Raw genomic sequence first — 12,790 nt, forward strand, 5'->3', positions numbered from 1 at the left:
GAGTACGGAGATACAAAAACATCTGAAAACTTAAACATGGGGGTTGTGAAATAAATAGTAGAAGGAAGTAACTTTCTGTAGATGCTCCACAGCGGTTCCAGGAACTATAAAAAAAATTATAATAATAATAAAAAATTATATTTATATATATTATAAATAACTAATTGTAATAGTTTTGCAAAATCATTTGCAAGTAGCTGTGGTTGAAATGGAAAGAAAAACCAGGATGTCATGACGTGATGCAAGAAAAGAAATCACACATCACACCATCCCGAGTTGATGCTTTTTCCACCGAAAAAGGTATCCACCCTCGCAGTGTCTTCTTCTCAGCTGTATTTTTACCTCTGGCTACAGAGTAGGTGTACAGTAGAGGGGTATATCTTTTACTGAACACGTTTTGACAGCGAAGAAGCGTCCATGTCATGTTCGCCGCAGACGGCTCGACTCCCTCAGAGCTTCATTTCTGGTGAAGAGAACTGCTGTATCAGTAATGCCGGTGATGATGCATTACACATCCGATAATGAACAACTTGAAGACTTCTTCCTGTGAGAGCGCGGCGTCCCACAGGCGCATGGATTCATCCACGCTTTCAGGAGCTTCTGGAGGATCGTTTCCTGCGTTAAAGCCAGACAGTAAATGGAAGGGGAGGGGAAGCGGCGACAGGAACGGCTTTAGGAGATTTTGCCCTCGTAGCGTTTGTGCTTTTCATGGCTGATGTGATTGCGCAGATATGAGATCTCTCAATACAAGTGTCATCCAAATGCAAAAAATGACCAGTTTGGATGCGTCCCAGCTCACGGCACTCTCGTATTCGTCTCCATACCGTATACCTATTCTCTTCTAGGGTCAATGGCAGCCGTAAAATGCATTTCACTACATTTCGTACTGTGTATGTTTGTGTATGTGACAAATAAAATTTGAATTTGAATTTGAATTTGAATTTATTAAATTATAAATCCATACTGTCATAGAGTTGTAAAGGTCATTAGACGTACTACATTTAATGAAAATTTATTTGCTAATGAAATAATTTTAGTAGATCCCCCTCTCTCTCTCTTTCTGTTTTTAACGTTTCGCTTGTTAATGCTTGTTTCTCGTCCGTGTTCAGAATGTCTACGTGAACATCAACCGCATCATGTCAGTCGGGAACCGACTGCTCGAGGCCGGTCATTACGCGTCGCAGCAAATCAAACAGATCTCAGGTCAACTCGAGCAGGAGTGGAAGGCGTTCGCCGCCGCGCTGGACGAGAGGAGCACGCTGCTGGAAATGTCTGCTACTTTCCATCAGAAGTGTGACCAAGTGAGAAAACAAACACACACACACACACACACCAGTTGTGCATGGGTATAATAAGAAGCAAAAGCTCAGTGTTTAAAAAAATAAAAAATAAAAGCTAGATGATCCCATCATTCAGTGGTCTAGGTGTGTTCGGTTTCAGCTGCAGGTCAAACAGGTTAAATGGAAATCTGAAGATGAGATAATGATTCTGTTATGAGGATATTTATGAAATATATCTGTTTTAAAAAAGACAGGGTTATGTTTCAGGTTCAAACACACACACACACGCATGCAGTTTCTATAACTCTTCTCGACACCAGGAGAAAGAGCAAAATGTTCGTTAAGATTAAAGGTGTGGGTGACGGGCAAGACGTTAACTCGTTTCCAAAAGTGCAATAAAATCTTTGTAAGTAATGTGATACGAGCAAAACACCCTAAAGAAAGTAAAATATAAGTTTACGGATAGGTAGTGTCAGAACACGAGATGTGCGCTCAGATTTCAGTGTCAGTCACAGTCTACCCCGCCCACTGGAGGTATGCCGCATTTGAGCCATGTTCAGGCTCTTCATATTAATTAATCACCGAATGGGAAAGTGGGGTGTACTGTAAAATAGAAATGATCGTCGATTAAACAGCTGCAATATTCCTAAAAAATATCAGGATCGGTTGCAGAAAAAAATAGAAAGTGCAGTATGATTCTCTCAGAGTCAAACTGAACATTCAAAGAAATATGAAGGGAATAAGATATAAAACGGTGTACAGAGAAACAATCAGCTACAGAGTGAAGTGATGTGGATTCCATTATGAAGCAGATTTACTGCGTAGCACATGATGATGATAATAATGATAATAATGATGATAATAATAAAGCTTTACTTTGGACTATGAGAAGGCACTGAAACTGGAGACTCCTTCCAGAAATGCTAGATAAATAAAGTCATCTTTTTATGATTTAAAGATTTTACAAGTTTCCATTTATAGTAAAATTTTACTTTTGCCGTCCACCATGAAAGCTTTTTTAAAAGAAAAAGAAAAAAGGAATAAAATAAAAGTAAAACATCCATGTATCTGTCTGTCTTTCTATCTTCCTATCTCTGCCTATCTATGTCTGTCTGTCTGTCTGTATTTGTCTGTCTATTTATCTATCCACCTGTCTGTCTGCGTATCTGTCTGTCTGTATATCTATCTATCCACCTCTACATTCATCTTTCTATCTGTCTATACATCTACTTGTCTGTATCACTATCCATCTATCAATCTATCTGTCCGTCAATCTATCCATCTATCTGTCTGTCTGTGGTCATATTTAAACTCTTTAATTAAACACTAGAATATGTGTGTCGATGTGAATGCAGTCGTTTATTCAGCTGGCAGTTTGAAGCTGCACAGTCACAGCGATGGCTGCACGCAGCCGGTCAGCACCCACTAAACCAATCAGATCCCAGAACTCCTGTTATATACCGTTTGCTCTCTGTATAAGAGACTGCACTGAAACAGGAGAGCAGAGGTTGCCCTATTTTGTGTTTTTATTTATTTTTTTCCTGCTGGTGGAATCTTTCCATCATGTCTGGTGCAGCAGTGTGAGATTTCCTGTCTGGGAGGTTCTGCTCCCATCGGTTTTTGCCCCATCTAGCATTTTCTCTTTCTATCTCAGTGCATTTGAAGGCTGATTTTAGTCTCTGTCATGCATGTATTCTCTTTCAGCTTCAGAAACAGGGGCTTCGCCTTTCCTCAGGGAGGGGGGTCAAAGGTCATGGTTTTTAAAACTATTTTCATCAGATAATCTTTTTTATCACTGTGGTTCTTGCCACTGTATTTTTCCTTTATTACATACTTTATCCTAATTGTTTTTTTTTTGCCTGTATGCTTGACTTAAAAAAAATAAATAAATAAATAAAAAATTATAATAATTGTTGTGCTGTACATAAAAAATATATTCATAAAACAGTTACTAAATGGTCTAACACTTCATTGTAACGCAGAGGACGTTATATGTTTTCTTTAATAAATGGATGTTGATTAAGTGTTGTGTCTCTGAGTGTCAGGGGCGACTGTGCTGAAGTGGACGTTATTATACAGTAGGTGATGTTTAACAGCACTCGAGGACGTCTTCATATCTTCAGCGTGTGTGTCTTATACCTGCAGTACATGAGTAACGTGGACTCGTGGTGTAAGGCGTGTGGAGAGGTGGACCTGCCCTCTGAACTCCAGGACCTTGAAGACGCCATCCATCACCACCAGGGCTTGTACGAGCACATCACCACGGCCTACTCCGAGGTAACATCTGCGCGTGTTAATCAATGGGGTCTGAATGAGCCACAGTTTAATCAAATTATACCACCATGCAATGAACCGTTTTCTTACTTATTTTTTCGACTCAAAAGGTGAGTCAAGATGGCAAAGCCTTGCTGGACAAACTTCAGCGACCCTTGACCCCCGGCAGCGCAGATTCGCTGACGGCCTCCGCCAACTACTCGAAAGCCGTGCACCACGTCCTGGACATCATCCACGAGGTGCTGCACCACCAGAGACAGCTGGAGAACATCTGGCAACACCGCAAAGTGCGTCTGCACCAGCGTCTGCAGCTATGTGTATTTCAGCAGGATGTGCAGCAGGTAATACACACAAACACACACACAGACACACACACACACACACACACATACACACAAGAATAGAGTGCACGCAGACCCTCGCCTATTTTTTTTTTATTTTTACTAACTTTTATTAAAATCCACATTATTTGATAAATTTACAGATGGAGAGAGTAATTCAAATTAAAAGTTTGTCACATACACAGTATGATATGCAGCTTTTAAGACTGTCCATGACCTGAAATGGAACGGTAGAATAGAATAAAATTATTTTTCAAAAATTATAAAATTTAAATTTATTTCAAATAAAAATAAAATTTTTAAAAATTACATTTTTAAATCCAAGTTGCAAAGTTTCAGAATAAAATAGAATTGAAATAGAAAATCTTCAAAAATATACAATGATAAATAAATAAATGTAAATAAAAACATATGTATCGTAAAAAAAAAAGGGTTGTATTAAAAAAAAGTATTGTATTAAAAACATTTGTACATACAGTTGTAATGCTACAACCAGATCATGAATTATAAAACAAAACACAAGCAAACAAGTTACAATGTTGTATGTAATAATAATACAAATATACTGTATCTATGTACATGATGGTGGTATATACAGTAGGGTACTTGAATAACTGTTCATAAGGTCCAGGGGTAGGTCGTAAGGGCGGGGGGAGGGGGTATCTCAGTGGTTAAGGCGTTGGGCTAATGATTGGATGGTCCCTACTGTAGGTTTAAACCACCCACACCAGCATGTTGTCTCTGTTGGGCTCCTGATCAACTGTCAACTGCTCAGGTGTAGAATAAGATAAAAATGTAAGTTGCTCTGGTGAATGTTTCCATTTTTTTTTTTTTAATGGGTTTACACAAAGTCATCAGGAAAGGGGTTTAAGATAAAGTGTACAGGATAAGCGGTGTGGAAGATAAACCAAACAATAATAATAATAAAAAACGTGTAAAAGGTAGTAGATGATCATGTACTGTAAGGGTTTAACGCACAGGTAGCATCACGGAGACACGGACATGAGGCGAATTCTTATGGAAAAAAGGAAATATTATTAAGGATAATGGAGAAGGAAAGGGGTTAAAGGAGGGAGGATGGAAAAAAGGTGTGATGATGTGCACGTGCCAGTCTGGAGGCAGTGCCCAGCTGGCCCCGCCCCTTCACACACCTGCACCTACAGTACTTAGAGAGCCTACAAAGTAAACGAGGAGCTACACAAGCTTGAGGCGCGAGCCGTGACAAGTACTCAGTCGGGATCTTAACATGGAATATATTAAAAAACTTATTGATATACTTATTTGCACAAGGTGTGGTTTTATATATTTGTTTTATTAGAGCTGTCACGGCTGCACACGTATGTGTGTATTCTGTATATTTATATAAAATCATCTTTTCACATGCCTTTGTAGCCGTAGCTGTCGTATAGCCCGACTACATGCCGAGCTCCGTCAGTTTTCCGAGCTGCGCCCAGGGGAGTGGGGCCGAGTGGGGATTTAAAGAGCATTAAGGGAGTGATGGAAGGACAAAAGGCGGAAGGAAAGAAGGATCAGGATGAATAATTAAAAGCGAAGCCTCCAGGTTTGCAGGATGATGCCGGCTAATCTGCTGATGTAATGTTGCACAGTGGATGTCTCAGCTCTACCTGTCTGAGCGTTGTTTAAGTTGACTGTGAGCCCTTTTTTTTTTTTTCCACAGCGTTCGCCTGCAAGACCAGTCAAGAGTCTCACACGCACACGTCTGTTCGGGCAGGCTGTAGAGAAATGTGTAATTACTGCCGATAGCATGTCTTTCATCCAGAAAGGGGACGAAAGAAAAAAAAAACCACAGCATGTTGGCAAGACAAACCACGGATTTATTTTCATGTAAACACAACAGAAATAAACGCATAATTAGATAGTAGGATTGTCCTCCCGTGCTGCCTTCTTGGTTTTTTTTCCCCACTACTTTCTCTTTTTAGTTCAGTCTCAGTCCGCGCCTCTCTCTCTCTCTCTTTCTCTCTCTCTCTCTCTCTTTCTCTCTTTCTCTCTCTCTCTCCTCGTAGTTTCTGGCTTCATATGACAAACTCATGCTCAAATCGTACGAGTCTTTTGTTTGTGTGTGTGTTCGAAATATGGAGGAACGCACTACCACTCTCAGCACTTCGTAGAGCAGGATACTGTTGCCATGGAAACCGGAGCTCTCCGCAGCATTCAGGTGCAGTGCACTCGATGAGTGACAGCGAGACGGAGGGAAAGAGAGGGAAAGAGAGGGAAAGCTTTCCGTGTTCACCTTTTTTGGGCACAGCTGCATAGTTGAGCTTTTCAGTGCCGCGCGGTCGTCAGCTCAAACCGTCCTCACATCTGTCTTACGCGGGAAGGGTAAAAAAAAAAAAAAAAAAAAAAGGTTTAGGTGTTAATTTCTTTGTGTGTGTGTGTGTGTGTGCGCGCCCACGTACAGGTGCTGGACTGGATTGAGAACCATGGTGAGGCGTTCCTCAGTAAGCACACCGGAGTGGGAAAGTCTCTGCACCGCGCCCGAGCACTGCAGAAACGCCATGAGGACTTTGAGGAAGTGGCACAGGTGTGCACCGTCCGCCTTCCCTCTTTCTCTTCCCTTTTTCTCTCTCGCTTGCTTGCATTCATTTCCTCTGCCTTAAATATTCTTTTGTAAAATATGTATTTTGCTTATCTTTTTCTGCTATATCTGCATCTTATCCCTGATTCGATCAAACAAAACTTCCCGTGTTAATAACATAAAAAACGTTTGCTGTTCACTCTCTTATAACGCAGGTCTAAATCTGTCCTGCTGGAGTTGTGTTTAGCTTTCCAGCTGTCTGAAATACACTAATAAATCAATAGCTCAGTACATCAACATGTTTTTTCTAAAGGGTTGTGTGATCAGACCCACGCAATAGTGTTGGTAATGCAGGATCTCTTGCTCTTGCCTCCAAAAATTCAGAAATTGGAAACAAATGAATAATGCAGATTTAGATTTTGTGTTAAACGAGCAGCTGCTTTCGTTATAAGTTGAGTTATGTTTGTGTTTTTATTGTTTTTTTTTACATAAAGGACATGTCATTTAATGTGTATAATACTAAGACGAGTGCTATAGATAGGCTAATATAAATAAGATAGATAGATAGATAGACTGACAAAATTGTATAGATCAGCTTGATTGAATGATAAATATTGAGCAGATATAAATAAATCATCAGTTTATTGCACATAATGGATAGAACAGATTGGTTGAGGGTCGCTCAAAGGAGGGATGGGTAAGTGTATATACAAATGGATGGAAAGAAAGATAGGTGAATGAATGGATGGTAAAAAGGTGGATAGATTGGATGAAAGGATGGATGGATGGAGGGGTGTTTGGATGGATGGATGAATGGCTAGATTGATAGGGGAATAGATGGATGAATTGTTGGTTGGGTAGGTGGATTGATGGGTGGATGGATGGATAGATAGATAGCTAGATAGATGAATTGTCAGGTGGATGGATGGATGGATTGATGGGTGGGTGGATAGGTAGGTAGATAGATGAATAGATAGATTGATGGATTGTTGTTTGGATAGATGGGTGGAATGATGGGTAGATGGATAGATGAATGGGTAGGTGGATGGATGGATGAATAAAAAGTTAAAAGATTGATAGATGGATAGATAGATGGATAGATAGATAGATGGATAGATGGATGGATAAATGAGTGGTTGGGTGGGTAGGTGAATGGTTGGATGGATGGATGAGTAGATAAATAAATAAATAAATAGATAGATTGATGGATGAATGGTGGGTAGATGAATGGATGGGTGGATAGGTAGATGGATGGATAGACGAATAAAAAGTGGATGAATAGATTGATAGGTGGATGGATGGTTGGATGGGTGGATAGATACATGGATAGATAGATAGATAGCAAGATAGATGGATGGGTAAATAGATATTATCTTGATATATTGTATAGAATATTTAGATCAGATAGATTAGCTAGATTGAATGATACAAATATAGAGCAGATGGATGAATAGAGGAAATACATATAAGGAGCTTAAATCATAAAGATTTATTGTACAGAACGAACAGATCAGATTAATTAACTGGATAGTTAGTATAGTAATTGCAAGTGATAAATAAATAGATAGTTAAAAGCCATAAAGACATAGATATAAAAAGCATACAGACAGGTAGGTCACATTTAGGACACATTAGGACAGATCGATGTGGATGGATTGAGATATAGCGCAGGTTAAACGAACATTAGGCTGCTCCTTGAGTGTCTGTAAATACTAAGTGGCATGTGCGAGTGTAGTGTATGTGTAGTGTATGTTCTATATGTTTGTGCTGTAGCTTTGACCTTTTGTGTGTGCGCGTGTGGCTCAGAACACTTACACCAACGCGGATAAGCTCCTGGAGGCGGCGGAGCAGTTGGCTCAGACCGGCGAGTGTGACCCGGAGGAGATCTACCAGGCCGCCCACCAGCTCGAGGACCGCATCCAGGACTTTGTGAGGCGGGTAGAGCAGCGCAAGGTCCTGCTCGACATGTCCGTCGCCTTTCACACCCACGTGAAAGAGGTGCTTTTCACTGGAACAATTTTTTCACACTGAGATCTAACAGCATCAATGTGCTCCTGAAACACTGCAGAGTTAAATGCCTAGTTGAGGATTTAAGGCATGTGGCTTGTGTGTGTGTGCTGTAGTTGTGGACGTGGCTGGAAGAGCTGCAGAAGGAGCTGCTGGATGATGTGTACGCCGAGTCAGTAGAGGCGGTGCAGGAACTCATCAAGCGATTCGGCCAGCAGCAGCAAACCACGCTGCAGGTTACCGTCAACGTCATCAAAGAGGGCGAGGATCTCATTCAGCAGCTCAGGTACATACACACACGGACACACACACACGGACACACACACACGGACACACACACACGGACACACACACACGGACACACACACACGGACACACACACACGGACACGGACACACACACACACAAACCTGCTCTCTTAAACCTTTTTACATTAATTTAACATAATTTATTTTTACCTTAATCATGCCAATATCTCGTTCTACACGTTCTTCAATGTTGACTGTTGCCGTGGTTACCAGACAAGCAGTTTATACCTGATGTATGGAAGTGTCTAATGAAAGGAAAAGAAGACAGATGGAGTTTGTAACATCTGCGTGCGAAAAGACTTTTAAAGTTCTAGACAGTTTTTCTGTCGTTCAATTCGCTTCACTTAATAGTTATAACAATTCGCTATAAATCAGCTCAAGCCTGGTTAATGTTATTAAACAGTTGAATGTGATTTATTGTCATTATGTACGTTTAAGAAAAAAAAAACTGTAAATTTTTTTAGGCTTGTGCCGCAGTTGTACATACATGACTGAGTAAGCGTGTGTGCTGTAAAATAAGCGTGATGACGACTAGACGCGACTGACGGAAGCACAGTCCCGTGTTTTGCATACGAGGGCTGTGGGTATTTGTTTATTTGGTTGGTTGTTGCACCACAATTGGCTGGTGTGAGTCTGATTGACAGGAGAGATAGTGTGCGCCATCTGTCCTGCTCCAAAAGCCAGTTTTCGTCCTCCAGACGCTGGGCTATGGAAGGCGGCCTCGTTAAAATTTTTTTTTTTTTTTTTTGGAAAATCAAATCGATGAAAGGGTTTACTAGGAGCTCTGAATTTTACCACTATGGTACAGAAGTCTGTGTTATCATTCGACGAAACGGCGTCAGCCGTTAACATCATGATCAGCCGCAATAGTTAGCGACCTCCAGTGTTGGGGGATGATACTTTTTAAAGTAACTAATTACATTACAAAATTACTGTCTTCCAAAAGTAATCAGTTACATTACCCTCAAACCGCATAGGTGAGATAGGGGCATAACACCAGGAATAACAGAGGGTGGCGGAGCTTGTAGGACAACTTTCACACACACACACACACACGCACACACACACACACACACACTAATGGATTGGGAATGACTGCTGTCTGGCTAACACTGGTGACCACCCACCTGATATCAGCACCAAAATAGTTAGTGATGCAACCAGCCGATTTGAGCTACACTACACCGGCGCTTCTATTGGATCGGACAACACGGGCCAGCTTTTGCTGAGCCTTGGCCACCCATCCCCCTTGTCACCAGTTCACTGGGTTTTCCTTCCTTGGAGAACTTTTGCTAAGTCCTGACCACTGAAGACTGGAAACATCCCATAATACCCGCAGTATTTGGAGTTGCTCCGATCCAATGGTCTAGCCAGGACAATCTGGACAAAACATTCACTTGCTGCTTAAAATATCCCACCCACTCCCAGACGCCATTGTAACATTGAAAATGAAGTTACTCTGAGAACGGCCCAACGCAGCTCCAAAACCAGCAATTCTAGTAGGACGTTCTTGAGCTGCAGTGGTCAGGACATACCAAAAGTGATCCAAGGATGGAAATCCAGTGACAACCTGATGGGGACCTGGATGGCCATGAGGGGTCTCTGGTTCCTTGGAGGGGCGTGGCTGTGCAGGACCTCCGGCATGTTCTGGCACCAGGATGTTGGGTGCTGTGGGTCACAGGGTTGGGTGGGGTCCTCCATGGATCTGACTTGATTATCCGGTATATCACATGGGTGCTTGATCAGTTGGGATTTAGTGAGTTTGGAGTCTTGGGTACTTTGCTTGAGTTTTTTTTTTTTTTTTTTTGTTAATTTTTTTGGTAATTTGTACCCCATTGGCTTTTTTGTGAGATCGGATGGGACGGGTTGTGCTTCGCCCCCTCCTCCCTTTCTCCCTGGTGTTGATCAGTTCACCCAATGGTGTTGGTGTTGATGTTATGGTTTGTCAAAAAAAAAAATAATAATGCAAAATCTGTCAGCAGTAGTGTTAAATAGAAGAAACTGGAGCAAATAATGCCTGTAGACTCTACACTATGATGCAATTAAAGTTAGAAAGCTTAGTAGCAGTGATGCATTTATAAAAAATGCTCTTCAGGTAATTCAAGGATAGAAAAAAAGGTTTTTTTTTTAATCATTTGCTAATTAAAATCTAAATGATTAAAATCTTAATTTGGCATGTTTCCCCCCCAACGCTGCGGTATGATTTGTTAAATTACAGACCTCTTGGTTTCGCTTCCCTGCTTGCAGAATCCATTTATCTCAGTCATAGATGTACTGTATACGCAGCGTGCTGCAGCAGAAACCAGAAGTCTGAGTTTTAGCAGGTCTGCCTGCTTATGTAAGCTCAGAATGAGAAGTAAGTGTATGTGTGTGTGTGTGTGTGTGTGTGTGTGAGAGAGAGAGAGAAAGATGGATAGAAAGAGAAGCTTGTTATAGGTTCTGGAGTCTCTCGGTCTCTCAGCACCCCTCAGGCAGGCAGGCAGGCAGTGTAACTCTCTGTTTCTCTGTCAGCTGGCTCACACTGCTCCTGCAGAGCTTTACACATGTCACTCACACCTTCACAAACATCACACACGCATCTAGTACAGCCAAATTTTAATATAATTCTGATTTATTTTTTATTTTTTAAAAAAGCTAAATGTAATGTAAATCGGAATTTATAAACTAATAAGCCGTTGTGTCTAGTTGAAGGTACGTTCATACACTGCTTTGGATTATTGCAAGTTCTCCACTGATGAAAATGTAATGCGGTTTTAAATTAAATGAGGTGTTATATCTAACAGGTTTTTGAGCTCTCCAGCCAGAATATTGCACATCCTGTTCCTTTTTTTTTTAACACGCTAATGTGTGTGGTGTCAGTGGTATTTCCGTATAAAAAATGTGCTCTAGTCATAAAAATGATGTGGATTTGCCTTAAGGAAATGGGCGTCAGGTGTTAGTTTTGTGTGTTAGTGCTTCAACCTGTACAGCTCGTTATTTAGCAACTGATATGTAAACACATGCAAGTCTGTCCTTTTTTTAGACACTAACACTGCAATTTTTAGCACAGTTTTCAACTCTCTCTGTACTATTTCTCATAACATTTACTCCAAAGTTTTAAAACGTGAAAACTTTGGTAGCTGTAAAAAAGCTGAGATTGCTCGGAACCTGCACTAATCGGGAAAAAAAAGGAAGTATTTCTGCTCGTTTGTCGATCAGGAAAGTTAGCACTAGCACTCAGACGGTCCAGGATATGTCTAGGAAAAGGCTGTAATTGGAGTTTGCTTTTCTTTTTGTTGTTGTTGTTAGTGCTGTCCATCCATTAAAAATTTAAATCTAGTTAATTGCAATCATAGTCTGCGATTAATTATGATTAATTGCAGTTTAAAGCTACACAGATTTACTCTTATTATAAACGTGCGATGTTGGAATAAAGAAATGCACAACAAACTAGTTAGAGAAAATAGATTACGCAGTTTTATAATATTGCACATTAATAATACGAGTGATTCTGAGTATTTTAAAAATTGTGATTAATCGTGATTAATTACAGACTATGACTGCGATTACCTCCATTGAAATTTTTACGTGGGCGATGTTAGAATTAAGAAATTCCTGACAAACTGGTTAGAGGAAACAGATTATGCAGTTTTTTATTATTGCTCATTTATAATACGAGTAATTCAGAGTATTTAAAAAATTGCGATTAATCACAGTAATTTTTTTTTCTTCTTTTTTTTAAGGTAAAGTGCAGGTTAATTAGTTTTATTTTTACTTCATAACTTTTTGTGTTAATTATTTTTATGTATTTATCTTGTAGAACGAATAATTTAAGTTTTTAATATTTCTTATGGGAAAATTCGATTTGGTTTATGAGTGTTTTGAAATACGATCCCACTTCCCGGAACGAATTATAACCCAAGGTTTTCACTGTTATTTGTGTTAAAGAAATTATAACCCAAGGTTCCACTGTTATTTGTGTTAAAGAAAAAGTAATGTGTTCAAATTTTTAGATTGATGCATGAACATGTTAAAATTGACAGCTCTAGTTTTTCCCCCCCATTT

At 40.2% G+C, this 12,790-nt stretch overlaps 1 protein-coding gene across 6 annotated transcripts in view; it reads left to right on the forward strand.

Moving 5' to 3' along the window:
• Positions 1 to 12,790, forward strand: part of trioa (trio Rho guanine nucleotide exchange factor a) — a 138,107-nt gene that overhangs the window by 80,547 nt on the left and 44,770 nt on the right. For all 6 annotated transcript variants that reach the window (XM_053492917.1, XM_053492919.1, XM_053492920.1 and 3 more), the window contains 6 exons: positions 1,110 to 1,301; positions 3,426 to 3,557; positions 3,665 to 3,895; positions 6,315 to 6,437; positions 8,238 to 8,429; positions 8,555 to 8,724. In XM_053492917.1, the coding sequence (XP_053348892.1) occupies positions 1,110 to 1,301; positions 3,426 to 3,557; positions 3,665 to 3,895; positions 6,315 to 6,437; positions 8,238 to 8,429; positions 8,555 to 8,724 (1,040 nt within the window). The remainder of the gene's footprint in view (positions 1 to 1,109; positions 1,302 to 3,425; positions 3,558 to 3,664; positions 3,896 to 6,314; positions 6,438 to 8,237; positions 8,430 to 8,554; positions 8,725 to 12,790) is intronic.

This window comes from Clarias gariepinus, chromosome 3 (assembly GCF_024256425.1).
Source record: "Clarias gariepinus isolate MV-2021 ecotype Netherlands chromosome 3, CGAR_prim_01v2, whole genome shotgun sequence".
Taxonomy (NCBI): domain Eukaryota; kingdom Metazoa; phylum Chordata; class Actinopteri; order Siluriformes; family Clariidae; genus Clarias; species Clarias gariepinus.